Raw genomic sequence first — 27,517 nt, forward strand, 5'->3', positions numbered from 1 at the left:
TGTTAGCTCTTATTATCACTTTTGTATATGCATCTGGATATGTATAGATATGAATCATATTCAAATATATGTCATAACAGTAGATACTTTTACATAATACAGTTAACCATTTTAAAACAAAATGGGAAATTGATTTATGAATATGACCGTTGATGAAATATTTAACAAAGGAAAATGGAAGGTAAAAAGGTACAAGAACTTTATTTTCCTTCAACTCTTATAACTCTTCTCTCCTAATTTTAAACAGGCCTCCAGTAATAATTTTATGGACCCGGTATTTGTTCATTGTTGTCCTGAGAGCCTTAGACTTGAATGGTCTCAAATTGCCATTTGGTCAGCTAGACAATCATTGTGTGTGTGTGCGTGTGTGTCTGTCTTTCTGTCTCATATGTAACTTCTTAGATTATCTGTGCCCTAAAATCTCTCGTTGGGTTTTCCTCCTAGAATAGGAAACCTTTTTTTTGTGTGATTATTTTTTTTTAATTTAATTTTATTATGTTAGTCACCATACAGTACATCATTAATTTTTGATGTAGTGTTCCATGATTCATTGTTTGCGTATAACACCCAGTGCTCCATTCAGTACGTGCCCTCCTTAATACCCATCACTGGGCTCACCCCTCTAAAACCCTCAGTTTGTTTCTCAGAGTCCTCCTAGAATAGGATATCTTGAGAGGTCTCTCATACCTGAAGTTTCCTGCAGCATGCTTTCTTTCTGAACTTCTTTTCCAAATGAGAAGCTTATGTTCAACACACTGCTTCAGTGTTTGCTAATCATTCTCTTAGCCTAATGATGGTAGTTAGCTTTGGTAACTGAAGTATTAATAATTGTGTTTGCAGGATAAAGTGGACCAGTGGAGCCCACAGTTGGTCACTTTCCTGCTTACACTGGTTGGCTTTTCATTCCTAGGTGTTTCTTCGGCTCACTGAGGGTGAATGCTGAATGTATAGCTTCTCTCCAGTGGCTTATGTGTATAAGGCTCTGTTCATAAATGTTCGTGACAAGCACTCATAATAAACTGAACCAACCTATTCCACTTTATAAATTCCCACTTAGAGTAAATGGTGAAATGAGTGAAACATTTCTTTTTTTTTTTTTTTAACATTTTATTTATTTATTTGACAGAGAGAGACAACAGCAAGAGAGGGAACACAAGCAGGGGGAGTGGGAGAGGGAGAAGCAGGCTTCCCGCGGAGCAGGGAGCCTGGATGCGGGGCTCGATCCCAGGACCCTGGGACCATGACCTGAGCCGAAGGCAGACGCTTAACCGACCGAGCCACCCAGGCACCCCCCCCCCTTTTTTTTTTTGAGTGAAACATTTCTGTTTTTCTAGGAGAAAAAATTTAAAGCTTGTATGCGGTTGGCTGGAATTGTGGAACAAGGAGGGTCCGAATTAGCTTTGCTGCCCACTTTCAATCTAACAGTCAGAAGGAGTCACTTGATTGAGGATGTTTTGAGTCACCTAAATCTGTTTGAGAATGAAGATCTGAGGAGGGAGTTAATGGTAAAGTATAATTCTTAATGTTTTTGCTGCTGAGAGAAGGAAAACCTAAAAGGATGTAACAGTGGGTCTTCCGGAGAAGAAAGAATCTCCCTTTGCCATGGAGCTTGTCTGTTTGGGAGTTTCCCTGATTCCCCACTTAGCTGGGAACTGCTGGGAATAGCTGCGGGCACTTGGTGCTCTTGGGCTGAGGAGCAGCGGGTGAAAGGGTGGTCCTCCCCCAGCCTGGGCAGGTAGGAAGTCCAGAACTAGCCCTAAGAGGTCCCATCCCTCCTGAGGCCTGACCCAGCCTGGCCAGTCACCCCTTGGGAAGGGTTCCAGTGAGATGAGGTTGACATGGAGGAGATTTGAGGATTTGTTCCTGCTCTCATGCAGGAGCCCAGATTGCTTTGTGGAAAAGAGAACGTCCTCTTTATTGACTCTGTAGTTTTTTGAGGGTATTATTGTGGAAATCCCCATGTTCTGAACATAAATGATCTCTGGTTTAGTTATTATAAAACTTGTCTTACTAGTAGATATTGGACACAGAATAATAATAATATCTAGTAAATCTGGTGAACGTTTTCCTTGTGCCAAGAACATTGTGAATGCTTCACAAGGACTTGGGTAACCCTTCCAGTGACACTGCATGGAAGGTTCTGTTTTTCCTTCATTTTGCTGATGGAGAAACTGAGGTACAGAACTATTAAGGTGACTTATCCAAGGGCAATTCAACTGAAGTATCAGAGCCAGGATTTGGGCCCAACTGTTAGGTTCCAGACTTTTCACTTAATCACAATAAAGATCTGCCTGATGCTATTTATTAGAGTGTTTTTGATAGACCCTCGTTTATCACTTACCCTACGCAGATTAGAGAATGACTTGACTGAAGTTCAAGACACTATTTTAACAGTATGTTGCACTGGGGTTTGCATTTAGGGGTGGCATTGCCACATATTTTTTGTACATAGATAATTTTTAAAAATGGAACAAACTCATTATGTGAATCTTGCCTGTAATGGCCAGCCAGTCCACTGAGTTATTTTAGTTTCACTTTTATAGTTCATTCATCCCTTTTAAACATATGATGAGCAGCCACCATTTTCCAGACTATGTGAGGCATTTTGCATGTGTTATTCTGTTTAATCTTTCTGATAATCTCGTGAGAAAACTGAGGCTCTGTCAGATGAAGGAGCTTGCCCATAGAAAGGGTCAGAGTTAGGATTTGACACCTGGTCTTTTTTCTTTTTTTTAGATTTTATTTATTTATTTAGAGAGGGAAGGAGCACAGGGGAAGGGAGAGGGAGAAAGAATCTGAAGCAGACTCTGCACTGAGCAGGGAACCCGACACGGAGCTCAGTATCAGGACCCTGAGATTATGAGTTGAGCCGAAACCAAGAGTCAGATGCTTAACCAACTAAGCCACCCAGGTGCCCCAAAACCTGGTCTTATAAAGATTTTGAATAATTCACTGAGGTTTGAAACTTGCATTTCTAGAAAATAGAAGAGGCATTCATCCAGTTAAACCAGTAAAAGGAGATTTTGGGAAAGTGCCTGTGGAACATCCTGAAGGAAGTGTTGAGTAGGCCTTTGGACAGGAGTGTGTGTCAATCAGAGAGAAGGTAGAGTGGGTAGGAAGGTTAAATGCCTGCAGGTGATAAGTGAAGTTTAAAGAGAAATTGAACATCCAGGGAAAGCAGAAAGGATGGAACCAGCACAGAACGGCAGGAAAAAGAAGAGAGAAATAAAAACCTATTTAATGCTTTATAAGAGAAAGCAAGGGAGGAGAAGAGTGTGAAGAAAGGTGATCGGAAGTGTAAAATGTGTTCATGAAAACGAGAGGAGATGTGAGAACAAGTCCTTGGAATTGGGGGTGCACAGGTTCTTGGTCCTCTTGAAGAGAGCACTTAAGTAGGGAAATAGGTTTGGAAGTTGGTGTACCTGATTCTCCAGAATTTGGCAGCCTAGAGTAGAAGCCAGTATTATCTGTATTGGAGACAGTGGTCTTGAAATTTTTTTCTTCTTTTAAGAATAAGGGAGACCGTAACACATTTGTACACTGAAGTGAGGGATTCCAAGAAGGAAGGGCAGGAATGAGTGAGTATTTGAGGGAGCAAAGATGGGTTGTGGTAGAACCATCCTAGGAAGGGATTGGTGTCCATGGGTGCCTTCTCAAGGAGTAAACAACTAAGCCCATAGATAACTTAATGTGTGCTCTGGTTTTTCAGCCTTTGAAAATCCAACTATTTTTGATTTCTTTATTTTCATTTTACTTAACATTCCTTATTATATAATAATGATGCCAATTGAGGTCAGTTTAGTAGCTGAAGACATCAGGCTCTGAGACTTGACAGACATAGGATTAAATCTAGGCCGCACCCCTTAACTGAGTGTGACCTTGGGGAAGTTAATATTTACATTCTTTTTTTTTTTTAAGGACTTTTTTTTTTTTTTAAGATTTTATTTATTTATTTGACAGAGAGAGAGAAGCAGAGGGGGAGAGGGAGAAGCAGGTAGGGGGAGAGGGAGAAGCAGGCCTCCCGCCGAGCAGGGAGCCCGATGCGGGTCTCGATCCCAGGACCCTGGGATCATGACCTGAGCTGAAGGCAGACGCTTAATGACTGAGCCACCCAGGCGCCCCTAATATTTACATTCTTGAAGCTTTATCACCTCACAGAATTAATGTGAAGATTAAACGAGTAAGATGCTTACCATAGTGCTTACCAAATACTTGGGTCCACAAGTAATGTTCACTCTTAATGATTATTAAATGAGTCTTAATACATAGCAATACAGAGCCCTGGAAGTGATATATTATTTGTTCTGTTTCTTCAGGTTTCATTTAGTGGAGAAATTGGACATGACTCTGGAGGAGTCAAGGTAGAGTTTTTCCACTGTCTGTTTGAGGAGATGACCCGGCCAGAATACGGGATGTTCATGTATCCTGAGGAGGCTTCCTACATGTGGTTTCCAGTCAGGGTGAGTCCTCTCCTTTTTGCTTATGGTTACCATGACAGAAAAGGCATGTCACATACCATTGGAAATTAGGTTGTCTAGACAGTTTCATTTTAGGAGAGGAGTTATTGATACATATAATTATGGGAATAGCCTTCAGTTTCAATAAGGTGATTATTTTCTTTAAAATGGAGTCCCTTTTCCCTGGGTTCCCATTTCTGCCCACACAGGAAAATTTAAGCAATGTATGTTTTTGACCATTTAAAGAATGTATGGATAAAAAGGAATCCTTCCTTTCCCAGGTACCCATTTTTTGTTAAGTTCTATTTTTCCCCGTGAATTTGAAAATTTTTTTTCAAATTTCATTTGAAAGGCTGTGAAAAGAAATTGAAAACTTCAGTTTATGAGGACTTGCTGAGCCTAATGTGATTCTATTAGTGTCCCTGTGGCAGAGATTTAAATTGACCTAATGACTGTACATAAACCCTAAATATTCTTACCGCAAGCTTTTTTTTTTAAAGATTTTTGTTTATTTTGAGAGAGAGTGTGCGCCAGTGGCGGGAGGGGCAGAGGGAGACAGAGAATCTCAAGTTGACTCCCCGCTGAGTGTGGAGCCTGACTCGGGGCTCCATCTCCCGACCCTGAGATCATGACCGGAGCCAAATCCAGAGTCAGATGCTTAACTGACTGGGCCACCCAGTGGCCCTGCAACCTTTTTGATTTTAATTTGTGATTTGACTTTGTGAAAGGGAGAAAAGGTTTACCTAATATGAATATTCCATTTTACTTGTAAAAATTAAAACACATTAAGTTTTTTTTCTCTCTTCAGCCTAAATTTGAGAAGAAGAGATACTTCTTCTTTGGGGTTCTCTGTGGACTTTCCCTATTCAATTTCAATGTTGCCAACATCCCTTTCCCACTGGCCCTGTTTAAGAAACTTTTGAATCAGACGCCATCACTGGAAGACTTGAAAGAACTTAGTCCTGTTTTGGGAAAGTAAGTAAACATAGTTCTTTTTCCAGAACTCTACATAATATGTATTTAGGTACAGGTATACCTTGTTTCATTAACTTGTGCTTCACAGATGATAGTGTTTTTTACAAATCAAAGGTGGTGGCAACCCTGTGTCAGGCAGGCCATCTTTCCAACACACTTTGTGTCCCTGTGTCACATTTTGGTAATTCTCACAGTATTCCAGATTTTTCCATTACTGTTCTATTTGTTATGGCGATCTGTGATCAGTGATTACAACTTGCTGCGAGCTCAGAGGATGGTGAGCATTAAAGTATTTTTAAATTATCGGTGTGCACATTTTTTTAGACATAATGCTGTTGCACACTTACTATAGTATGGTGTGAACATAACTTTTTTATATGCACTGGGAAACCAAGTAATTCTTTTGACTTGCCTCTTCTGGGATAATTGCTTTATTGCAGTGCCTGGAACCAAACCTGCAGTAACTCCGAGGTATGCCTGTAAATAATTAAACACATCCCCCCTAACAGTATTTTCATGTTCAACAGCAACATTCTAGGTACTTTAAGTCAAGTATAATTTTGGGAAGAATTGTTGAATAATAAGAGAAGTTGAGTAAGAAAAGTTGATTTTCCTTATGATTGGTCCTTAATGCTGGCATTAATCTTTGAACTTTATTTGTGTAGAAACAGTCATGGGGAGAGCACAAGTTATACCCTGGTGTGAAATCTGCAAGTGATGTTTATTTTAAATCTCGTTTCATATCCTCACCTTTACAGTGAAAACTCACTTCTAAGTTAAAAAGCCAAAGCCACCACCTCACAAAAAATATTGGTAATAGAAAGGGGTGATATTCCTGCTGTGTAAGGTGTTCCTACACATCCATAAGAAAAATTGACAAAGTATACAGGAAGGAAACCCACAAAAGAAGTAACAGAATGGCTTCACCTGCCCAGTCCTCATGGAATGCAGAGGCTAATCTGTGCTTCAAATTGACAGTGGTTGGAAATACTGATGCTATATAGTGTTCACCAGAGTTTGGGAAGAGGTTTGCTCTAATTGCAGGGATTGGTAGTGGACATATGAATTGGTGATTCCTTTTCAGAGAACAGTGTCATAGTATTTACCTGAATCAAAAATGTATTTGCCCCTTTGGCCTAGCAGTTCTGCCTCTAGACATTTAGTTTCAGAAATAACACAACCATGCAAGGATTTTTCCATACTAATGTATATTATATTATGTAGTGCATAATGTGTGGAATACTTAAATGTTCTTTAATAAGGGAATTATTTATTTTTGGTATATTTATGCAATGAAATCCTATGTAGATTTTTAAAAGAATGAGAACAGTAGTATGATTTTTTTTTTTTGAGAGCTTGAGCAGGCCAGTGGGGGGTGGGCAGCAGAGGGAGAGGGAGAATCTCAAACAGGCTCCTGCAGGGCTCGATCTCATGACCCTGAGATCATGACCTGAGCTGAAATCAAGAGTCGGATGCTTAACGGACTGAGCCACCCAGGCACCCTGATCCTATTATTATCCCCATTTCTTCACAGGTGAGGAAACAGACAGTTTGGGTAACTTGTCTCAGACCCCATAGTGACAGAACCATGAATTGAACACAGTCTGGTTTCAGCTTCCAACTATTAATCATTATTGCTAATTTTACTAATAAGATAAGGAAAAAATCAAAAGCACAAGATTTGGAGAGGAGGAGATAAATTTATTGTTTTTTACTAAAACAATGAAAATGACCTAAATAATGCTTATGCCTCGGAAGACTTAATACACATCAACTTAGTAAATGTAAAGATTGTTGTATCTGTATCAGTGTTCCTCATGTTTTTAGGTCTTCAGAATTTTTAGAAAGCTATATTGAGGACAGTACAGTATGGGTGCAGGTTTTCAATGGAAGAAAAGTGAGAGTTCCAACACTGATCCAGGCACCTATGGACCTTGTTGGTGGTAGCGTACTGGATTAATGGGAACAGGAGGACTGTCAGTTCATGCGTATGGGAAAAAAATGAATGCTGATAGCTTATGCCATATACAAAAATCAGCTTCATGTGGATGAAGGTCTTAAAGCAAAAATGTTGAAAATATGGACAAATATCTGTCTAACCTTTGCAATCTTAAGCAAGACATAAAAAGTACCAACATTAAAGGAAAGACTGATAAGTCTAACTGCAATAAGATTAAAGAATTTATCTGTTCTTCATGAGATACCTTAACAAAAGGGAAACAACACCCCTCAAACTGGTATTTGTGACATATTTTGGGAGTGGTAGAAAAATGGGATAGGGGAGGTATCCATACAGGTGGGCATAAGATATAAGCAATGTTTGGAGAGGCAGGTTCCTAAGTTTTCCTCATAAAAACACCCATAAATAAGCACATAAGCCATACATGGACAAATAATGACAAGAGTATCATGAACCAAGTATTATCATGAATCCAGTTTTGTCAGCTGAGTTCTCATCACTCTCCCTCTCCTCACCGCCCACCCACCCAAAACCTACAATGAATACAATATGGTCTGTTTATCACAGTTCTGTAATAAAAAATCCAGTGGACGGAATAGTCAGCTTGGATTCCACCTTCTTCCAGAGCTTCCCCAGTAACACATCCCTTCAGAAAGAGTTAGCCAAGGCTGTACTTGTACACTTAGAGAGTGTCTGCACATAGCTCACTGTAATGTAGGTGAGGCTTCCATCAGCGTATCTTACCTACGGGTCTCAGGGTTTATTGGCAGTAATGTCTCAACTTTACATCCCTGAATGCCTGCCACATTGGGTGCTTGATAGATGTTTGTTGAATGAATACATGAGAGAATGAGCAAATACAATGAATGAGACATAGGACTTTAAAAATATAAATGAAGTACCATAGGACAACAGAGGATGGAGATGTAAGAAGACTGGCTGCTGTCCGTGCTAATATAATCTATATTCTCACAGATGCTTTGAAGCAATTAAGGTAGTTGAATTTCACATCTGTCTTAAGCTTGATGATATTGGGACAGTAGATACAGAGAAGGTCCTTTGACCTTCTCATTCCTCAGATTTCCTAAGTGATACCTGATATTTAAAAGGAGATTATTTGTTCTGTAGGTACAGTTCCAAAGCTTAAATAAAGGTAACACCAATTTGAATGAATTTCAGTATCAGTTAAATACGTTATCAGTCATTTTCTGTAGAAACCTATAATCACTGGGTAAAGGAAGGTAGGATGAAGGGAAGAGAGCTTGCAGAATTGCAAATATTCATAAACTTCATGCTTGTAGTTGAGGTCTGGCTATCAGTACACAGAGAAATGGGCATTGTTAACTAATGATCTGACCTCCCACCTTCAGAATAGTCATGCATTTGATTTTAGATGGTTTATTTTATTTTTTTAAAGATTTTATTTACTCATTTGAGACACAGAGATACAGAGGGAGAGGAGGGAGAATCAGGCTTCCTACTGAGCCAGGAGCCCGATGTGGTGCTCAATCCCAGGACGCTGGGATCATGACCTGAGCCGAAGACAGACACTTAACCATCTGAGCCACCCAGGCGCCCCTTAGGTGATATATTTTAGGTGATATATCTAGTGATCATTATTATCGACTTTTAAAAAATAAAATTATTTGTTCTTTAGGAGTTTGCAAACTCTTCTGGATGATGAAGGCGATGACTTTGGAGAAGTATTTTGTATCTATTTTAATGTGAGTAATGATAAGAACCAGATTACAGATCAGTTTTAATCTGATTAATCCTTTACATATTTATCTAGACATGTCACTCTTTAATAAAAGGACAAACTTCTGAATTAGTGCAAAGGGTTTTTTTCCTCATTTTTTATGAGCTGGGCATATCAGTTAGATTTTACTATGTAACAAACAACACCTAAATTTAGTGGCTTAAAACAAACACAATGAATTGAGTTTCTGGACTGGGTCAACTTGGCTGGGCTGGATGGTTTATACTGGCCTCACTCATATACGCAGTTGTTGGCTGGTTTATAGAATGTGGGCTGGAACAGCTTTTCTGTTCCAGGGATCTCTTATGCTCCAATAAGCTAGTTGAGGTGTCTTTATAGAATGGTCTCAGGATTACAAAGAGTGGGAAGAGATGGCAAGCCTCAGCATACAAGCTTCTTTTTAAGCTTTTACTTCTGGCAGATCCCATTGGCCAGAGTGCCTCACATGGCCACAGCCAGATTCAAGGGCTGAAGAACTGGATTCCTCCTCTTGATGGGGGGCGGGGGGGTAGGGTCCAGTAGCTATTGTAAAGTCATACTGCGAAGGGGCTTGAATACCAGGCTGGGAAGAATTTGTGAGCATTTTGCAAATCTACTATACTAGGTCTTTACTCTATAAAGTGACTACTGAAATGTGACAATTTGCCAATTTTTTTTTTCAGTATGATAAATAATTCAAGTTTTACAAAAATTGATTTTTCATTTTTCATAAGATGGTAATTTTTTATATGCACGTTCCTTGTTTTTATGACTAAAATGTTTACTTTATAAAATCTTGAGAAAAAAAGCTATGCTTCAAAGTGTTTTTGTTAATAATAGATTATTTGGGATTATTTTGGAGATACTATCTGAGTTTATTTGTGGTTACAGGTGCATTGGGACAAAAATGATACAGACTTAATTCCTAATGGAAGTTGCATCATTGTTGACCAGACTAACAAGTAGGTGCAGAGAAGTGAACTATTTGTTTTGTTTATACACTGTTTATTTCACTGGGCTCTAAAAATGTCTTACAGTTCTTACCAATTAATCATTTTTTAATAAGGCAGAGAGTTAGTGTATATTGTGTGTATGTGTATGTCTCCTAGAGCTTATATTCTGGTAGGGAAGGAAATAGCTTTCGCAGACAGGCTTTTTCCCTTATCCTCCGGTCTAGGTTTATACCACCAACTTCCCTCTTTATTCCCTTACCCTGTTTTACTTTTTCTTTTCATACCACACCTTTAAGATTTTTCTGCTTCTTTACTTACCTGTATGGAAGATTAAATTAGGTAATATATGAAAAATAGCCATATGCACACGGGAAGTCCTGAATTGTTAGGTGTTCTAGTTCTCATTTTATTTTTGGCCTTCTGCCCACCTTCCCCGCCCCCCCTGCCAAGTTTCCTTCAGGGTACTGCAGTAAGCTGAAATCATTTTTTGTTTCCTTAAAGGAGAGACTATATTTCAAAGTGTGTCAATTACATCTTCAACATCTCTGTGAAGGCACTTTATGAAGAATTCCAAAGAGGATTTTACAGAGTGTGTGACAAGGATATTATTGAATTTTTCCATCCAGAAGAACTAAAGGATGTGATTATTGGAAATACTGATTATGACTGGGAGACATTTGAGAAGGTATATCGTAAAGGCCTAGAAGTTTGAATTTGAATTTCTTTTCTATTTTCTGAATACTTTTTTTTTTCTCTAGAATGCACATTATGAAGAAGGATATGATAATTCACATCCCACCATAGTGATGTTTTGGAAGGCCTTACACAAATTGACTTTGGAGGAAAAGAAAAAGTTCCTTGGTAGGTATTCTATCAGGAGTAGATCTATAATCTTAGGTCTTTTTTATGGGATAAGAAAACCTTGTTATAGGCACCATTTGCCACAGATCTAGTGTAAGAGCCACTCCAAGTCCGTTTGGATGTTCTCTGTGCCAGGCTGTGCGGACATAGAAAATAAATGTTAACATAGGTCTTCTTTCCTGTGATTTCAGCCCTGCCTGTTGCTTTCACATGTCCCCTCAGTTCTCCATCCAACTGAGATAGTTAACCTGCTTTCTGTATTTGTGACTCAGTTAGTTGTTCAGGCACTGTGGGATTAGCCATATTTTACAATGTCATTGTCTCCAACCCTTTACACCTCCTCTTCCACATTTTGATCTCAATTTCATGCTTACTCGGTTGTTTGCCTGCAATTTTGCTTAATGACTTTCTCATTTTCTTGCAAAATTTCCATACTTATTTTTGAGAAACACTTACCTTCTTGTTCTTTGTTGTGGATAACACATATGTTGGAAGATACTCAGACTTCTCCAGAAGCCCAGACTGACTTTCCAATCTTTGCTTTACAGGAAATCATTTCAGCCAAACAGTTCCATCATCTCTGCATTCCTGAGCTCACCTTGTGCCCTCCCACCTCCAGGCTTTCTCTGAAGCTCCTTGTCCTGCCTCGAATCCTCACCCACCTCCTTGTTGCCGCTCCAAACCTTCCTCTTCTTAAAGGTCCAGCTTAATTCTGAGCTCTCGGAAGTCTCCCCGGTCATCCCAGCCTTGATTCTCTCTCCCTGCTGTGAACCACACACAGCATTTTCACTCAGGAAGCACTTAATTCCGTGGCGCCTTATCTGCCTGTCTCACACCCTTCTGTTTTTTCCCTTGCTATTTGTCTTTTTCTGCACAAGAATATAGTATTTCCAACCATACTGTAAGTAGCTTGAGGGAAATGTGTCCTCAATGCAGTCTAATGTGGGACTCTGCACGTGGGCCCTCAGTAAAGGTTTTTGAATAAACACATTTTTTTTTCCCTCTGTAAGTCTTGGTCTCTGGGAAGCAGATCACTCAATTTTATTCTTCTTTTTAGTGTTTCTTACAGGAACTGACAGAATTCAAGTAAAAGGTTTAAAGAACATGAAAATAACATTTTGCTGTCCTGAAAATGTGAATGAAAAAGATCCCATAAGAGCACAGACATGTATCAGTGTTCTCTACCTTCCCAAATATTCTACAATGGAAAGGGTAGAAGAAGCACTTCAAGTAGCCATCAACAACAGCAGAGGATTTGGCTGACCTGGCCTCACGTTCTTTACCCCTTTTCGGAAATATTTTCAGAAATAAAATTAAGAACTTAAAAATTAATGTAAAAGTCCTGGTGACTCTTAATTGTGTTTACCTGCTCTTTCAGAATGGTGTTTTTTGCGTGTGAGATGTTTTGATAACGATCTAGATTGGGCTGTTAAAACAAGGTGACCCCAAAACACAGTGCATTAAAGAAGACCGAATTTTGTTTTTCTCTGATAAATGTCTTGGCTGAAGTGGTGCTTCTCCTACTGCTCTAGGAAAAGTTATAAGTGACTTTCTTGTTGAAAATGTCAATGGAAACCGCCCATTTCTGTCTTAAATCATCTATGTGGCATTTGAAACCGTCGACTGCTTTCTCCTCAAGACTGTTGTCTGGTAGACTGTGGCTTTCTTTTTCTTGGCTTCTTTCCCATTTCCTTTGCTTGTGTTTCTTATACTCCCTTGACCTCCAGTGCTAGTGTGGTCCTCTGTTCTCACTCTGCACGCATTCCATCAGTTCCATAGCTCTGGCTCTGTCTTGGTGTGATCCTGCCCAGATCTCTCTCTGACCAACAGGAACTGGTAGATTCCAGCCCCAGCCATTTCTCTGTCTAGTCTGTGCCTCCCTGCATGTGCCTTGGCTCCTTAATCTCAGCATGTCTAAGAAGAAAATGATCGTTTTTCCTGTATTCCACAGCTTAGAGTGGTACCACCAGGATTTCCAGGCATAAGCCTCCAGTCCTCTTCCCTTCCTCCTCTTTACTCCACACATTCAATAAATCAGGTCCTGACAATTCTAGTTCTTATATCTAGATCAACAGCGCCCCGCAGAACTTTCTGTGAGGCTGGAAACCACCCCCCACCCCCCGTATCTGCACTGTTCAATAAGGTAGACTTCCGCTATAGATAAGGTTTGGTCTTTGAAGAGAGAAAAATTTAATTGGCAGTGGAAAAACAAGTCTGGAGCTGTGCTGCCCAATATGTGGTGATTTAGTTAAAGTTAAATAGGGGTGGCTGGGTTGCTCAGTGGGTTAAGCGTCTGACCGGCTCAGGTCATAATCTCGGGGTCCTGGGATGGAACCCCGAGTTGGGCACCCCACTCAGCATGGAGTCTGCTTCTCCTTCTGCCCCTCCCCCCAGGCGTGCTCCTGTCTGTCTCTCAAAATCTTAAAAATAAATTTAAAATTCAGTTCTCATGGTGATTAACAGAATTAAAAAAAAATTCAGTTCTCAGTCACACTACTCAAATTTCAAGTATCTACATGTGATTGGTGGCTACTGTGTAAGTGCAAATATGAGCACTTGCCACTGATAGGTCCCAAACCTACAAAACCTTTACATGTGCTTTTTTTCTTGGAAGAAGAGCCACAGTGTGATAGAGCTGCACAAATCAAAAAAAATCAGGCAGTAAAGTCATATTTCATTAACATTGTTAAAAGACCTCCCAAATCCTTCCAGGCATGCCCCCTGAGCAGTCCCAGCCTGCTCTCCCACCAGTGCCCTGCATACATAGTGTACTTCACTCTACTCATCTGTAACTGTCTCAATTTCCTGAACAGGCCACAGTCTCTCCTATGTTTTTATTCATGCATTTTCTTCTGCTTGGGTTCGAACCTTCTCATCCCACCCCTATCCCCCCACTCTTCCTCACCTCTCGTTTCAATTCTGCCTCCAACTCTGGGTTCTTCCTCTTGTTTCTCAGGACTCACTTAATCTACTATGGCTGCCTAGTAGGTGCCATGCTAATGTTTGTGGAATATGGCTTCCTAGCTGCTGAGGAAATTCATTTCACAAATGCAATCTTTCTGGGTACAGTCCTCATTCTGGTTCCTTCCAAGGGCTTAGTTGTAGTGGTTCCTCATACGAGTTAGCCACAAGTGCCACCTAGTGGCCAATGCAGAAGATCGTCCCCTCCAAATCGAGCATTTCAGTAAGGGAAAAAACTTGGAAAAGGAGACAGACCTTTCTTCCCACAACCATGCTCAGTAGTGAGAATCTTACTTGAGGGTGCTAGGTGATTTCATGTTTTCTACCTCCCTTAAAACAACCACCAAGTCTGGAAGTGGGTATCATCATTTTCATCTTACAGATCCGGAGTCAAGTTCAGAGAGGCTTCCTTAGCCCACTCTGCAGGATTGGAAGAAAAGAGGGAGAGAGGTCATGGCAGGTCTTTTTTTGTCCCTCAGAGTGAGAAACTCTCACTTTGAAAGCTGAGGGAAGGCTCTTATTCACAAGATGGGTAGAGGCGATCCTTGTCAGTGATGCAGATGACACTAAGGAAGATAATCTTGTTAAGAGGCTTTAAGGAGCCTCTTACTTTTTTGCTACTGTATTTTTTAATTGAAATATAATTGACTTAGCAGATCTGTTCTTAAGAGTGCTAGTGAGGGGGGCTAGTGGATGGCTCGGTCAGTTAAGCATCCGACTCTTAATTTTGGCTCAGATCATGATCTCAGGGTCCTGGGATTGAGCCCCACGTTGGGCTTCCGAGCTCAGTGGGGAGTCTGCTTGAGGATTTCTCTCAATCTTGAGGAATTCTCTCTCACTCTGCCCCTTCCTCTGCTTGTACATGTGTGCACATGCTCTCTCTCACTCTCTCTCAAATCTTTAAAAAAAAAAAAAAGTGCTAGTGAAATACAGAAACATTACATCCAGGTAGTTCTGTTCCTTTTTGTGCTATTGTCATGCATATTATGTCTACATGTTACAAACTCAACAATACTTGGTTATAATTATTACTTTATATAATTTAATGCCTCTTCTAGGAACAGAGAAGAGAACAAGGATGTATTTGTAGTATTAGTTATATTAACGTTGTTTACCTTTTCAGGTTCTTTTCATTTGTTCCTCTGAATTCAAGTTACCATCTGGTGTCATTTCTTTACTCCCAGTTCAGCTTTGCTCCCATCTACTTCCTTTGTGCTACTAGTGGCAAATATGATAGAGACCCCAAAATACAGTCTATACACAGTTTTCTACAAATTGCTCTGCAGATCAGTTAAGTAGAGCGGAAATACGCATTTACACTGTCTTTTATAGTTACATAATTACCTTTACTCTGCTGGTGGCCTGCACCTCCTGGGAAGATGCCATAACCCTTAAGTAGGCGTTGAGGGAAGAGAGTTCCCGGTCTTGGTGGCACCCTCCCCGAGTGGATCGCTCTCAGCTGAGAGGAGGAAGAAAGATGTGGGTGGTGGTTCAAATGCCACAGACTTCAATGTGCAGCACTTACTGAGTTTTAGATTTCCGTGTATGTTTCCTCATTTGGCTGTATGCCCTTGGGATAATTTCCAGAGACATTGAATGGTCGTTTTGTTCACCAGTTAGTGTTGTTTGACAAAGGGCTTTCACGTGTCAAGTTTAGCTTGTCCTCATAATTTTGTGAAAGAAGCAGGGGAAGGATTTCTAACCCTAGAGATGAAGCTCAGAGACAAGTAACTTGCCTAGTTATAAAGCTTGTCAGAACCATGCTTTCAGTCTTTCAGGAAGTACGTGCCTGATCGTGCTAAGCATCAAATTAAAAATGTTGAACAGTTTACTGTCTAGACAGGAGACAGAAAACAGGCAATTACAGTACAAGTTCAAGTGCTAAAATAGAGATAAAATATATGGTGCTTTAGGAAACAAGAAGAAAGGCATCAGGCTTGAGCAGGAATTTGAATCCAGGCATTTTGATTCCTAATTCTGCTTTTCTTATAAATAGAAAGGATGAGTTTTCTTAAAGAGGCACTGTATAGTGGTTAAGAAGGCCGACTGAAGCCACGGTGGCTGACAGTTTCGGCTTCGGTTCGGTTATTGCTGTTGCCCTGGGTAAAATCGCTTCAATCTCTGTGCTTCAGTTTCCCCATCTGTAAAATGGTGCCAATATTGCCCACCTGACCTCTTAGGTTATAAAATATTACATGTAATATGCTTAGAACTGGAGCTAGTACCGTTTGCACTATATAAGTGATTGTCAAATTCTATTAGTGAAAGGATGGTGTTAATGCTGAACTCCCCCAGGGTATACTTAACAGTTTCCTCAAAAGCGATAAAATGCTTAGCTTGCAAAAGTTGAAATTGACTTTTTAGAGTATAGTGCTTGTTTTATCAGCAAAATCGTTTCATTTACATTGACCACATTGAGACTGAGGGTAAATTAAAAAGAACAAGAGGCACCTGGCTGGCTCAGTTGGTGGAGCATGACTCCTGATCTCAGGGTTGTGAGTTTGAGGCCCATGTTGTGTGTATAGATTACTTAAAAAACTAACATCTTTAGGGGCTGCCTGGGTGGCTCAGTTGGTTAAGCGTCCCACTCTTGGTTTTGGCTCGGGTCACGATCTCGGGGTGGTGAGATGGAGCCCCATCCCTGCATCCGACTCCGTACTCAGCAGGTAGTCTGCTTGAGATTCTCTCCCTTTGCCCCTCCCCCTGCTCACCCTCTCTCTCTCTCTAAAATAAATAAATCTTTTTTTAAAGAAAAAGGAGCAGTAACTCCCTTTCAGGAAATGATAGGAACTTCTGTAATCTTCCAGGTTATTTGTATATTGCCATGTGGTGATTTTTTTTATTTGAGTATAGTTGGCACACAATGTTACGTTGGTTTCAGGTGTACACAGTGATGGACAACATTTTACATTGTGCTAAGCTCACCACAAATGTAGCTACCATCTGTCACTATATAATGCTATTATGATACCATTGACTATATTCCCTGTGCTGTACCTTTTATTCCCGTGACTTACTCTGTAACTGGAAGCCTATACCTCCCACTCCCCTTCACCTTTTTGCCCATTCCCCCTACCCCTCCCCTCTGGTTTGTTCTCTGTATTTGCATCTATTTCTGCTTTTGGTTTTTAGATTCCACATGTAAGTGAAATCATATGGTATTTGACATATTTCACATTAATACCCTCAAGGTCCACCCATGTCACAAATGGCAAGATCTCATTCTTTTTTACATATGAGTAATATTCCTTTGTATATGTGATGCCGGACAGGCTAAGGCCCCAAGAAAGAGGGCCTCAGGCCCCTCACCAAGAGGGTTTTTGGCTTTGTGCAAGGAAGAATTCAAGAGCAAGCCATCTGGAGAAAGGGACAAAGATTAAGTATACAAGAAAGGAACAACTTCATAGACAAAGTAGCAGTCTTTTCCAGGAGAGGAAGAGGATCCTCCTTTGCCTCTAAGGGTTTTATAAATTATTTTAGGATTTATTTGAGAAAGAGAGCAGGGGGAGGGGCAGAGGGAGAGGGAGAGAAAGAATCCTCGAGCAGACTCCCCACTGAGTGAGAAGCCCAAGGCAGGGCTCGATACCAGGACCCTGAGATCATGACCTGAGCTAAAATCAAAGAGTCGGCCACTCAACCGAGCCACCCAGGCACCCCTATAATTTTTTTTTAAATTAGCTAACCATAGGGAGGGGCTTACACTTTAACTTCGGGCTTCTCATTCACATTAGGCAATTAGTTTTTCCATTGTTTTAGGATTGTGGGATTACCCACAGGGAACAGTTTTAAGAATGTCCAGCCTATGTGGCTTCTACTGCCATTGAGAGTGGGGTCTTGTGATCTAGGATTTGGATCTTGTGACTCTTTTTATCACCTGCTGACTTTTGGGGTAAGGGTCAGCCTAAAACCAAAATGGCTTTACTTTGATCAACTTGTCTCCCAAGCCCTCTTCCCTCCAGCCTTATATATATGCCACATCTTCATCTATTCATCCATTCAATTTAGATTGCTTCCGTATCTTGGTATTGTAAATAACGCTGCAATAAGCATAGGAGTGCATTTATTTTTTAAAATTAGTGTTTGTTTTCTTTGGGTGAATACCCAGCACTGGAATTACTGGATCATATAGTATTTCTATTTTTAATGTTTTGAGGAACCTCTATACTGTCCCACAGTGGCTGCACCAATCTACATTCCCACCAACAGCGCACAAGGGTTCCTTTTTCTATACATCCTTACCAACACTTGTCTATTTTAGCCATTCTGAAAGGTGTAAAGTGGTATCTCGTTGTGGTTTTGCTTTTCATTCCCTTAAGTGATGTTGAGCATCTTATCATGTGTCTGTTGGCTACCTGTAGGTCTTCCTTGGAACAATGTTCAGGTCCTGTTTTTTTGGTGTTGAGTACCACAGAGTGATTTTATTTATTTTTTTAAAGATTTTATTTGAGAGAGAGAGACATAGCGAGAGAGGGAACACAAGCAGGGGGAGTGGGAGAGGGAGAAGCAGGCTTCCCATGGAGCAGGGAACCTGATGCGGGGCTCGATCCCAGGACCCCAGGATCATGACCTGAGCCGAAGGCAGACATTTAACGACTGAGCCACCCAGGCGCCCCCACAGAGTGATTTTAAAAACATGATTTGTACTACAGAATACACTGAACCCTAAAAAAAAAAAAAAAAAAAAAAAGAATACACTGAACCAATGCAGCGCTAAACAGGTCTCCTAAGTCAGGAAAATAAACTGAAATGTGATTCAAAACATAGCTCTAAGCTCAACAGGACACAAAAGCTTTTTACAAGTCTTCCAACCCTACCTCTATCCCCAAAGATACATATTTTCCTGGGGTAGTATTCTATGTGGGGTATTAAGTGCCTATCTAAACACTGCTTACAGTTTAAAGTTCAGAATATTTTTACATTTCCCCTCTTTTGGAACCACACTTTTGTAACCAAACAAAAAAACACTTTTTTTTTAATGGGAAAGTGTCATCTTGTTTTATTATTACTAATGTAAGCATTTGATGACAAACGAAGATAATTTTACAAACTCAATGTTTGCAAGTACATGAAATTTCCCTTTTATTGTACTTTTTATAGCACACTAGCTCAAATACATTTCTCTACAACTACTCCAACATAACTCCTTTGGAATGAATTATTTTAGTCATCCTTAACATGTAACTCTGCCAAATACTTTAAAATAAACATAAAAATTTTAATTATTAATTTTTAGATGAATGGGGTAAGAAAGTCATCAGGTGATGGCTGGGACTGTTAATTCCAACAAGAAACTGTGCTTAAGTGTTTCTTCTGATACAGTAGTTATAAATTAGAATTTTCAAAAAACAAGGGCAGAACAAAAAATACAAAAGAAACTTCTGCAGCTTAAGCCTCCCATAGTCCTAAACCTCTGAGAGAAGCAAGGCAAAGCACCTTTCCTACAATTTAAGTGGGTTTCCAGTATTTCCATGTAGTTGAGCTTTCAGAGATAGACACGACATATATATCCTCTTGGCTCTGGTTGTATTAATTATGCCTGAAGAGTTTAATACCCATCCAAGTCCAAAGGTGGAAGAACACATAAACTGGTATGGTAATGGGCAGGAGCAGACTATAAAAGCACAGGCTGGTTGTGTTAGTGCAGCCCTGTGGGAAGTTTTCTTCCACGGAGGCGGAGTAGAACAGTCCGGCTAAAGAGACCAACGGAATAAGGACAGTCAACGTAGGAAGAGACAAAAACATTCTTCTCCCCCACCTATTTCCTGCCACTCTGACTTTTAAAAAGGTAAGTGGTATTAACAAAGTTTAGTTGTGTGTGTTGCTGTTTTTAATTATGATCTAGTCCCGCTCCATTTCTTCTTGCTTCTTATTTTGATGTGTCATCCTAGCTGCCTGCGGTATCATATTAGGGATCCCATCAATAATTGGATAGGCTATTCCCAACTCTTCATTAATCAGTTCATTTGTCGATGCTTCATATCTGACGGGAGAAAAGGAAAACAAAATGAATTGTGAAAACAAAATGCTTGGAAGAGCTTGGTGTTCAATAAACACCCCCATTTATCCAATTCTTGACAGAGTGTTAATTCCAAAAAAAGCAGAATTAAACTTCTAATTCTAAAAGCAGTATTACCCAATTGAAACATTTCTTTTAGAAAATGAATCTCTAATTCCCATTTTAGTCAGTTTCTCTCATATTTTCTTTTTCACTTTATTCTCAAGCTATACCTTAATATGAATTTTTAAAATCCAGTCAGAAAAAAAATCTCCCCTTTTCATCCAAATATTCCTTCGTTACTCTGGGTGACCTCAAGACCATCCCAGTTAATTTATTACTGAAACAGCCACTAGAGAAAAATTCAACTTCCCCTAATAGAGCAACACAACTGAACCATTAGGAGGAAACCACTGAAAAATCAAGATAGACAAAATAAAAGTATGAGGAAGATGAGATAGCAGAAATGAAGAAACTTTAGAAAACAGGTCTGTAGTGAGCTAGTTACACAATTAACTAAAAGGTAGATCAAATGGTCATTTCAAGGTGTAAGAAAATAGTGTATTCGTTACGGAAAATAATCTAGTTAAGAGAAATGCAAAAATATTGAAAATAAAAAATGACTAGCAATGTACCACCCAAAAATAACCACTGATAACATTTTGGTGTTTAGTATATTCAATCTGCAATACTAGCGTTGTCAACATTCAGTTTCCGTAGCCTGGAGCTGTAGAGCCTTTTTAAAAAAAATCTAAATTCAATTAATTAACATAATGTATTACTAGTTTCAGAGGTAGAGTTCAGTGATGTATCAGTTGCATATAACACCCAGTGCTCATTACATCACGTGCCCTCGTTAACTAAGCCCATCACCCGGTTACCCCATCCCCCCACTCACGTCCCCTCCAGCAACCCTGTTTGTTTCCTATGATTAAGAGTCCCTTATGGTTTGTCTCCCTCTCTGATTTCCTCTTGTTTTATCTTCCCCTCCCAGAGCTGTTTTTCCCGACTCTTGGCTCAAGGAAGCCTTTACAAAACCCAGCTAGTCCAGAACTAAGAGCCAAAAGGGGCAGCACACACAGCGTAAACGTTTAAGATCGTCAGGCATCAGCTGTACATTTTCACAAGAATAGTTATTTTTCGTCATCTTGGCTTAAAAATCTGAATGCCTTGGACCAGTCCCGACTCCCAACAGTTCATAAACCCGACGGTACATTAGCACCACTGAGGGTCCTTTTAAGAAAACACCTTGCTCTAGTCCGGCCCCCAGACCGGCTGACTGGGTCTGCCTGGGGTGGTGCCCGGGAATCGGCATTCAAAAAAAAAAAGTTCCCTGGCGATACGATTGCGCAGCCAATGGCGAACCTGGAAACGCCCCGACCCATCCCTGCGGGTGGGCGGCTTGATTTGGGACGCCCGGGGCTCGGCTCCCCTCCGGGCTCCTCCCGCCCTTCTCGCAGCAGTCGGAGGTGCGTAGTAGCTGGACGGGCCCGGAGCCAGAAAATGGCAGCGGAAAATACCCGGATTGACCTGAAGGGCTCCCCAGCGGCTGTAAGCGGCCGCGCGGTCCACCCGCCCCGCCGCCCCGCCACGGGAGGGGGCGAACGCAAAGTCGCAGCCGGTGAATCGCACCTGAGCGGCTTCTTGGAGAGCGGGCACACCAGGAACTCGAGCAGCGCCGGGTCGAAGGCGCGGGGCGGGTCCCTGGGCCTCTGGCTCTTGTCCGCGGACCGCTGTGACCCCGACGCGTGAAGGCACCTCCGGGCGACCGCGAACGGCGGCACGCGTGGACCCCGCAGCGCTGAGGCGAGCCAGCCGCACGCTCCGCTCAGCATGGTCCAGCAGGCCGCAACCGCACCGCAGGCGACCTCGGCCAGCCCGGGCCGCTTCAGCCGATCCCCGGGCAGCCAGCCCCACAGCCGGCCAGACCCCGCCCCCGGTGCTGCGGAAACGCCGTCCCCGGGCCGGCAGGAGCTAGCGCTTTGGTTCCGAGGGCGCTCCTGACCCGACTGCTTTTCCCGCGGCACCGCTCGGTAGTTACGGGCGCGGCCTGCCGCCAGAGGACTCTAGCGACTGTGCCACCGTATTTACAAATTACAAACAAAACCAGTGCTTAAATTGGGGTATTTTGAGTTTCCACCAGGGCTTATGCAGGGGTGCCAGGAAGCCAGTGGCCGGACCTCAAAGTCACAGTGTTAAACTTGCACCTACGTGGTTATCTCCAAAAGGAGGTTTCAACCACATTGTCACATTGGGTATGTTAAAAGCATTGATTTGTCTTGTGTAAATCTTTACCATAGCTCCTGTAACCTTGTTTGTCTTTTTCCCCCCTTTCTTATTAAATTAAAACTTCAGAACCTGAAAAGGATACGACAGGCCTCTTAAGCTCCACGACGTCCAGATTCTTACACTGTGGGACTTACTGTGAATTCAGCTGCATAATAAAGCACAACCAGTTTATAAAGGACCTTGCAGACAGCAAGGTCTCTAAGTAACTGTGTAATCAGGCAGATGTCCATTAGTTGAATGGGAAATCCATTTAATGGATTTTTCGCCTCAAGTTTGCCTCTGGCGCTCTGAGGAAGTGATCTTTGTTACAGTGTGATAGATTTGGGCTCTGGGGCCTGGCAGCTTGGTTTCTGGTGCAGGGTTGTCTAGCTGTGTGACTCCAGCAAATGACTTAACTACTCAGTTTCTTTACCTGTATAGTAAGATAATGGCACTTAACCTCCTGAAATCTCCTCCTTGTGGGGAATAAAATGGGATCATGCATGCAAAGAACATTTAGAAAAGTGCTTGGGACAAATTAATGCTCAATTAATGTTCTCTATTGTTATTTTTATTTTCTCTGTACGGTATGCTAGAAGATTCTTTGTTAGTCATCAATTTTTTCCCTTTGTTTTGCTGAACATGGACTTGAACCTTTTTTGTTTCACTGGACTTTATCATCTTACACTTGGGAGATAAGGGTGGGAGTGAGGGACACAAAGATACAGATACAAGATTATATTTGCAGATTTCTCTTCCACTCAGCCATGTGAAAATAGATTGAGAAATTTTTATAGTTTACTCTATTTTAAAAAATATGCTACATTATTTGATGCTTTTTGTTCACTAATGCTCAGAAGACTTCAGCATCAGGCAGTTTTAGGGAGGTAGCCTCAAGAGGGACTATTGTAAAGTTCCTATGTTTACTTTCGCGTTATTTCCTACAAGGCAGTAGCAGGAATTAATTTTTCAGTTGTAGTTAGTTGATACTTTGGGCCCTACAGAAAGAGTGGATTATAAGAAAGGTATATTTTAACTATGTTTCCGCGAGGTATGGGGAAGCAGAGCTTGACTTTTGCCAGCACTGCGTGGACCCAGGCCAGGCGGGGCAGGCTTAGGGTCTTAGCCCTTGTGGGATAGAGGCAGACAACTATGCTTGAGACCAGTTTCATTAGCCTTTAGTTTGGCTAGCCTGGCTGACTGATCCCTATCACCTGGGTTTTCTAACCAGTTATAAATAAATTAGTTCCAGTTTGCTGCCACCTAGAAGGTTCAAAGCAGGTCAGTTTACTTTCATTTATGTTAGTATTTGGGGGAAATGGAGAGTAACAGCAAAGCATTAAAAACGTCCTCATATTTATAAAACCAAAAATCAACAACCAATAGTTAGGAACATCTGAGTGTGTGATCTATTAGTCCAAACCATGTAAATATTAAGTTATAAAATGTCCTTAAGTAGCCGTTAGTAATTAAGGAATATAACTCATTTCTGCATGTGGTATACTAAGCTGAATGTAGATGACAATATAGAATTGTAAAGTCATTAGTCCTTTTTTGCTATTGGCATGACTATCATCTTTCCCATCGCAGAGCCCTGTGCACGTCATAATAATGTGATGGGGCTTCGGGCTCAGGTACTATATAGCTATGTGACCTTGGGGAAGTTACTTAAATTCTCTGCCCCAATCTTGTCATCTGTAAGATAGTATATTAATAGTACCTACCTTACTAGATTTGTTGAGAGAATTAAATAAAATAATACAGGTGAAGCAGTTAGCACAGGGGCTGGCACAGATTGCAGATTGAAAAATGCTAACAGCTGCAAAATGACTTATTGTGGTGAAGTTGGTGAAAATTCTGGTTAAAAAGTGAACGCACAGTGTACCACTGGGCACCTTAATTTTAATCGACATGGAATTTTTATGGTTTCCAATGTGGATAATACTGACACACAACTCTTGGGTTATCATACACGTTGAGTTAGAAATCTCCGGGCAGATTAGAGACTAGAATATATATTTTAATGAAGTCCCATAAATACCAAATTTGGGGCATTGAAATTTGGGAATCTTTGATTCAGAGAAGGAAGTTAAAATCAATTTTCCACTAGATGGCATCGTCCAGTATTTGAATTAATATTTATTCCTGCTTGTACTTTTCTTTCTGTGATTACAAAGATTTGCTTTTATTTTGCCAGTGGTTGCCTTTATTTGATGACATTTATTTTAGGAAAAAAAAAAATCACAAAAATTTTATTAATAAATTACAATTATAATGAGTTCACTGAAATAAAAGGTCTAATAGGTAAATGGACAAAAAATATGAAATTCATAAAGGAGAAAATGCAGTTGATTAATAAACACAAAATATCAATAGTAAAGTAATGCAAGTTTCAAACATCAAAGAAGTTTCCATTTTTCGTCTATTAAAATAGCAAATATTTTAAAAAACATAATTTTTAAAAAAGATTTTACTTATTTATTTGAGAGAGAAAGCACAAGCAGGGGGTCGCGGCAGAGGGAGAGGGAGAAGCAGACTCCCTGCTGGATCCCAGAACCCTGAGATATGACCCGAACAGAAGGCAGACACTTAACCAACTGAGCCACTCAGGTGCCCCAAAACATAATTCTTTTTTTTTTTTTTTTTTAAGATTTTATTTATTTGACACAGAGAGACACAGTGAGAGAGGGAACACAAGCAGGGGGAGTGGGAGAGGGAGAAGTAGGCTCTCCGCCGAGCAGGGAGCCCAATGCGGGGCTCGATCCCACGACCCTGGGATCATGACCTGAGCCGAAGGCAGACACTTAATGACTGAGCCACCCAGGTGCCCCCCCAAACATAATTCTTAATATTGATCATTTATTTATTAATTTATCGAAGGTCCACTACGTGGCAGGTACTGTCTGAATTAGCTGGGGTTCTCCAGAGAAACAGAATTAATCATATATATATATATGTATGTATTTATTATGAGGAATCAGCTCCTATGGTTATGGAGGCTGAGAAGTCCCACAATTTACCATCCCGTTGGGATGGGACAAATGTGTAATGACATGTATCCACCATTATGGTATCATACAGAATAGTTTCACTGCTCTAGAAATCCCCTGTGCTTTACTTGCTCGTCCCTTCCTCTCCCCTAACCCTTGGAAACCACAGAAATTTTTACCATTGCCATAGTTTTGCCTTTTCCTGAATGTCATATACTTGGAATCATACAGTATGTAGTAGCCTTTTCAGATTGGTTTCTTTAACTTAGGAATATGCATTTAAGGTTTCTCTGTGTCTTTTTATGATTTGATAGCTCGTTTCTTTTTACTGTTGAATAATATTTTATTTTCTGGATACACCGTAGTTTATCTATTTACCTATTGAATGACATCTTGGTTGCTTCCAAGTTTTGGCAACTATGGAAAAAGCTACTGTAAACATTCATATGCAGGTTTTTATGTGGACATAGGTTTTTAACTCATTTGAATGTGGATGCAGATCGTATGGTAAGAGTGTATTTAGTTTTGTAAGAAACTGCCAAACTGTCTTCCAAAGTGACTATACCATTTTGTGTTTCCAGCAGCAATGGATAATTCCTGTTGTTCTACATCCTTGCCAACATTTGGTGTTGTCTGCCTTTTGGATTTTCACCATTCTAGTAGGTGTGCTGTAATTACCTCCTTATTTTAACTTGCAAGTCCCTAATGGTATATGAAGTTGAGCATCTTTTCATATGTTTATTTGCTATCTGCATATTATCTTTGGTGAAGTGTCTATTCAAATCTTTTGCACATTTTTAAAATTGGATTGTTCATTTTCTTACTGTTGAGCTTTAAGAGTTCTTTGAACATTTTGAATAACTGTCCTTTATCAGATATGTCTTTTGAAATATTTTTCCCAGTCTGTGGCTTGTCTTTTCATTCTCTTTATATGTGTTTATTATACCAGAGTAAATCAAAGTTCAGGATGCTGAGACAGATATAAATCAGAAATATTTTTTCACCGAGGATCTTTTATTTTTACTCAAGATAATCTTAAGTAACCAACATCTATTTCCTCCACGCATTCTTTAACCTTCTGATTGCAGAGTTTCTCTCCTTTGCTGCTGAACTCTTTCAAAGATGGGAGTACAGATTTTTGACCCCTTGTAACCCTAATTTATGAGAGGCAAACAAAAAAGAGGTGCACCCATGGTCAAGCATTGTGGTCCTAGTTGAGCCACTGTTTCTCTCCCTGGAGTGACTGCAAGATAATTGACAGTGATAACATTCATTTACAGCTTGACCTTTCTCATTTGGCACATTGAAAGTCAAGTCTCCTTCCAATCTCATACAGCGATATTATAAAGTAGAAAAAATGCAAATATTTCTCATGTCATAATGTAAGATATAAAAGTGGTAGAACATTACATTCTGTTTCATTCCCTTGTTATAATTAACACAAAACATCTTGTGGGAATGGAGCGACCTACTTCGATGTATCTTGCTTTGTATATGATAGTTTAACAAGTTAGATATTCATAGACATAGACAAATGGCCAAGAACTCCCAACCCCACTTCTATGCGAAGGTTCTTGGCACAGTGGCTTATAAGGCCCTCAAAAAACTAACCTCTGCCTCTCCAGCATCTTCCCTCACTGTGGCCACTTCCCATCTTGTCTTTAGCCATTCTGAATTATTTGCTGTCCCACTAATACTCTAGGCTGTTCTATAGCTCCATGTCCTTTGCTCATGCCATGACATCTTCCCCAAATATCCTTTTCTCCATTTGTCCATCTAAAGCACTTACTCATCTTTAAGACGCAGTTTTAACAATACCTCTCTTAAGATTTTTCTAACTCCCTCCTTTTCCCTGTACCCTGGGTATTAGCCAATTCATCCGTCATGTACAATGGTACACCGCATACACACACACACACACACACACACACACACACACGCATCCAAGACACCTATACTACTTCACTGCAATTATCCATTTATATGTCTGTCTCCCCTACTAATCTGTAAGATCCTTTATGTCACATACCATCTGTTTTATTTCTTTATCCCTGCATCTAGCACAGTGACTGGCACATAGCAGGGTTTTTTAAAGATTTTATTTATTTACTTGAGAGAGAGAGGAGAGAGCACAAGCAGGAGTAGCAGCAGAGGGAGAAGGAGAACCAGACTCCCGGCTGAGCAGGGAGCCCAACATGGGGCTCGATCCCAGGATTCTGGGATCATGACCTGAGCCGAAGGCAGACGCTTAACCAACTGAGCCACCAAGCACCCCCATGGTAGATTTTTAAAAAATGCCTATAAAATGAATACAATAGGTCAGTACCAAATATTTAGTTGTTCCTCTCATCAGCAGAAA

General features: G+C 40.6%; 3 protein-coding genes across 4 annotated transcripts in view; 1 reads left to right on the top strand and 2 right to left on the bottom strand.

The window, feature by feature from the left end:
- Nucleotides 1-12,939, top strand: part of HERC5 (HECT and RLD domain containing E3 ubiquitin protein ligase 5) — a 42,703-nt gene extending 29,764 nt beyond the window's left edge. The window contains exons 16-23 of one of the 2 annotated variants that reach the window (XM_032400793.1): nucleotides 1,335-1,505; nucleotides 4,317-4,460; nucleotides 5,266-5,432; nucleotides 9,050-9,116; nucleotides 10,022-10,092; nucleotides 10,585-10,768; nucleotides 10,842-10,944; nucleotides 12,002-12,939. In XM_032400793.1, the coding sequence (XP_032256684.1) occupies nucleotides 1,335-1,505; nucleotides 4,317-4,460; nucleotides 5,266-5,432; nucleotides 9,050-9,116; nucleotides 10,022-10,092; nucleotides 10,585-10,768; nucleotides 10,842-10,944; nucleotides 12,002-12,207 (1,113 nt within the window). In that variant the 3' untranslated portion in view covers nucleotides 12,208-12,939. Of the gene's footprint in view, nucleotides 1-1,334; nucleotides 1,506-4,316; nucleotides 4,461-5,265; nucleotides 5,433-9,049; nucleotides 9,117-10,021; nucleotides 10,093-10,584; nucleotides 10,769-10,841; nucleotides 10,945-11,492; nucleotides 11,976-12,001 lie in introns of those variants that run through there. The other variant, XM_032400794.1, reaches the window with a different exon arrangement.
- A 5,940-nt stretch (nucleotides 12,940-18,879) lies between these two features.
- On the bottom strand, nucleotides 18,880-21,831 carry PIGY (phosphatidylinositol glycan anchor biosynthesis class Y). Its single transcript, XM_032400799.1, has 2 exons — nucleotides 21,533-21,831; nucleotides 18,880-19,885 (listed from the first exon to the last, which is right to left on the bottom strand). Exon 2 carries the CDS (start codon nucleotides 19,645-19,647, stop codon nucleotides 19,432-19,434), a length of 216 nt encoding a protein of 71 aa, XP_032256690.1. The 5' UTR covers nucleotides 19,648-19,885; nucleotides 21,533-21,831; the 3' UTR covers nucleotides 18,880-19,431.
- Nucleotides 18,880-21,841, bottom strand: PYURF (PIGY upstream reading frame). The gene is made up of 2 exons (XM_032400798.1): nucleotides 21,533-21,841; nucleotides 18,880-19,885 (listed from the first exon to the last, which is right to left on the bottom strand). The coding sequence occupies exons 1-2, from the start codon at nucleotides 21,733-21,735 to the stop codon at nucleotides 19,744-19,746; spliced, it is 345 nt and encodes a 114-aa protein (XP_032256689.1). The 5' UTR covers nucleotides 21,736-21,841; the 3' UTR covers nucleotides 18,880-19,743.
- Between the last annotated feature and the right edge of the window lie 5,676 nt (nucleotides 21,842-27,517).

The sequence above is a fragment of the Phoca vitulina genome, unplaced genomic scaffold (assembly GCF_004348235.1).
Source record: "Phoca vitulina isolate PV1807 unplaced genomic scaffold, GSC_HSeal_1.0 scaffold3, whole genome shotgun sequence".
In the NCBI taxonomy this organism is placed as follows: Eukaryota; Metazoa; Chordata; class Mammalia; order Carnivora; family Phocidae; genus Phoca; species Phoca vitulina.

Bases quoted from the DNA above. Each gene is read 5' to 3' on its own strand.
- PIGY (XM_032400799.1), bottom strand. From the start codon at position 19,647: ATGTTTTTGTCTCTTCCTACGTTGACTGTCCTTATTCCGTTGGTCTCT.
- PYURF (XM_032400798.1), bottom strand. From the start codon at position 21,735: ATGCTGAGCGGAGCGTGCGGCTGGCTCGCCTCAGCGCTGCGGGGTCCA. The intron at 19,886-21,532 runs GTGCGATTCACC...TTCTCCCGTCAG, and splicing joins CTCTCCAAGAAGCCGCTCAG to ATATGAAGCATCGACAAATG.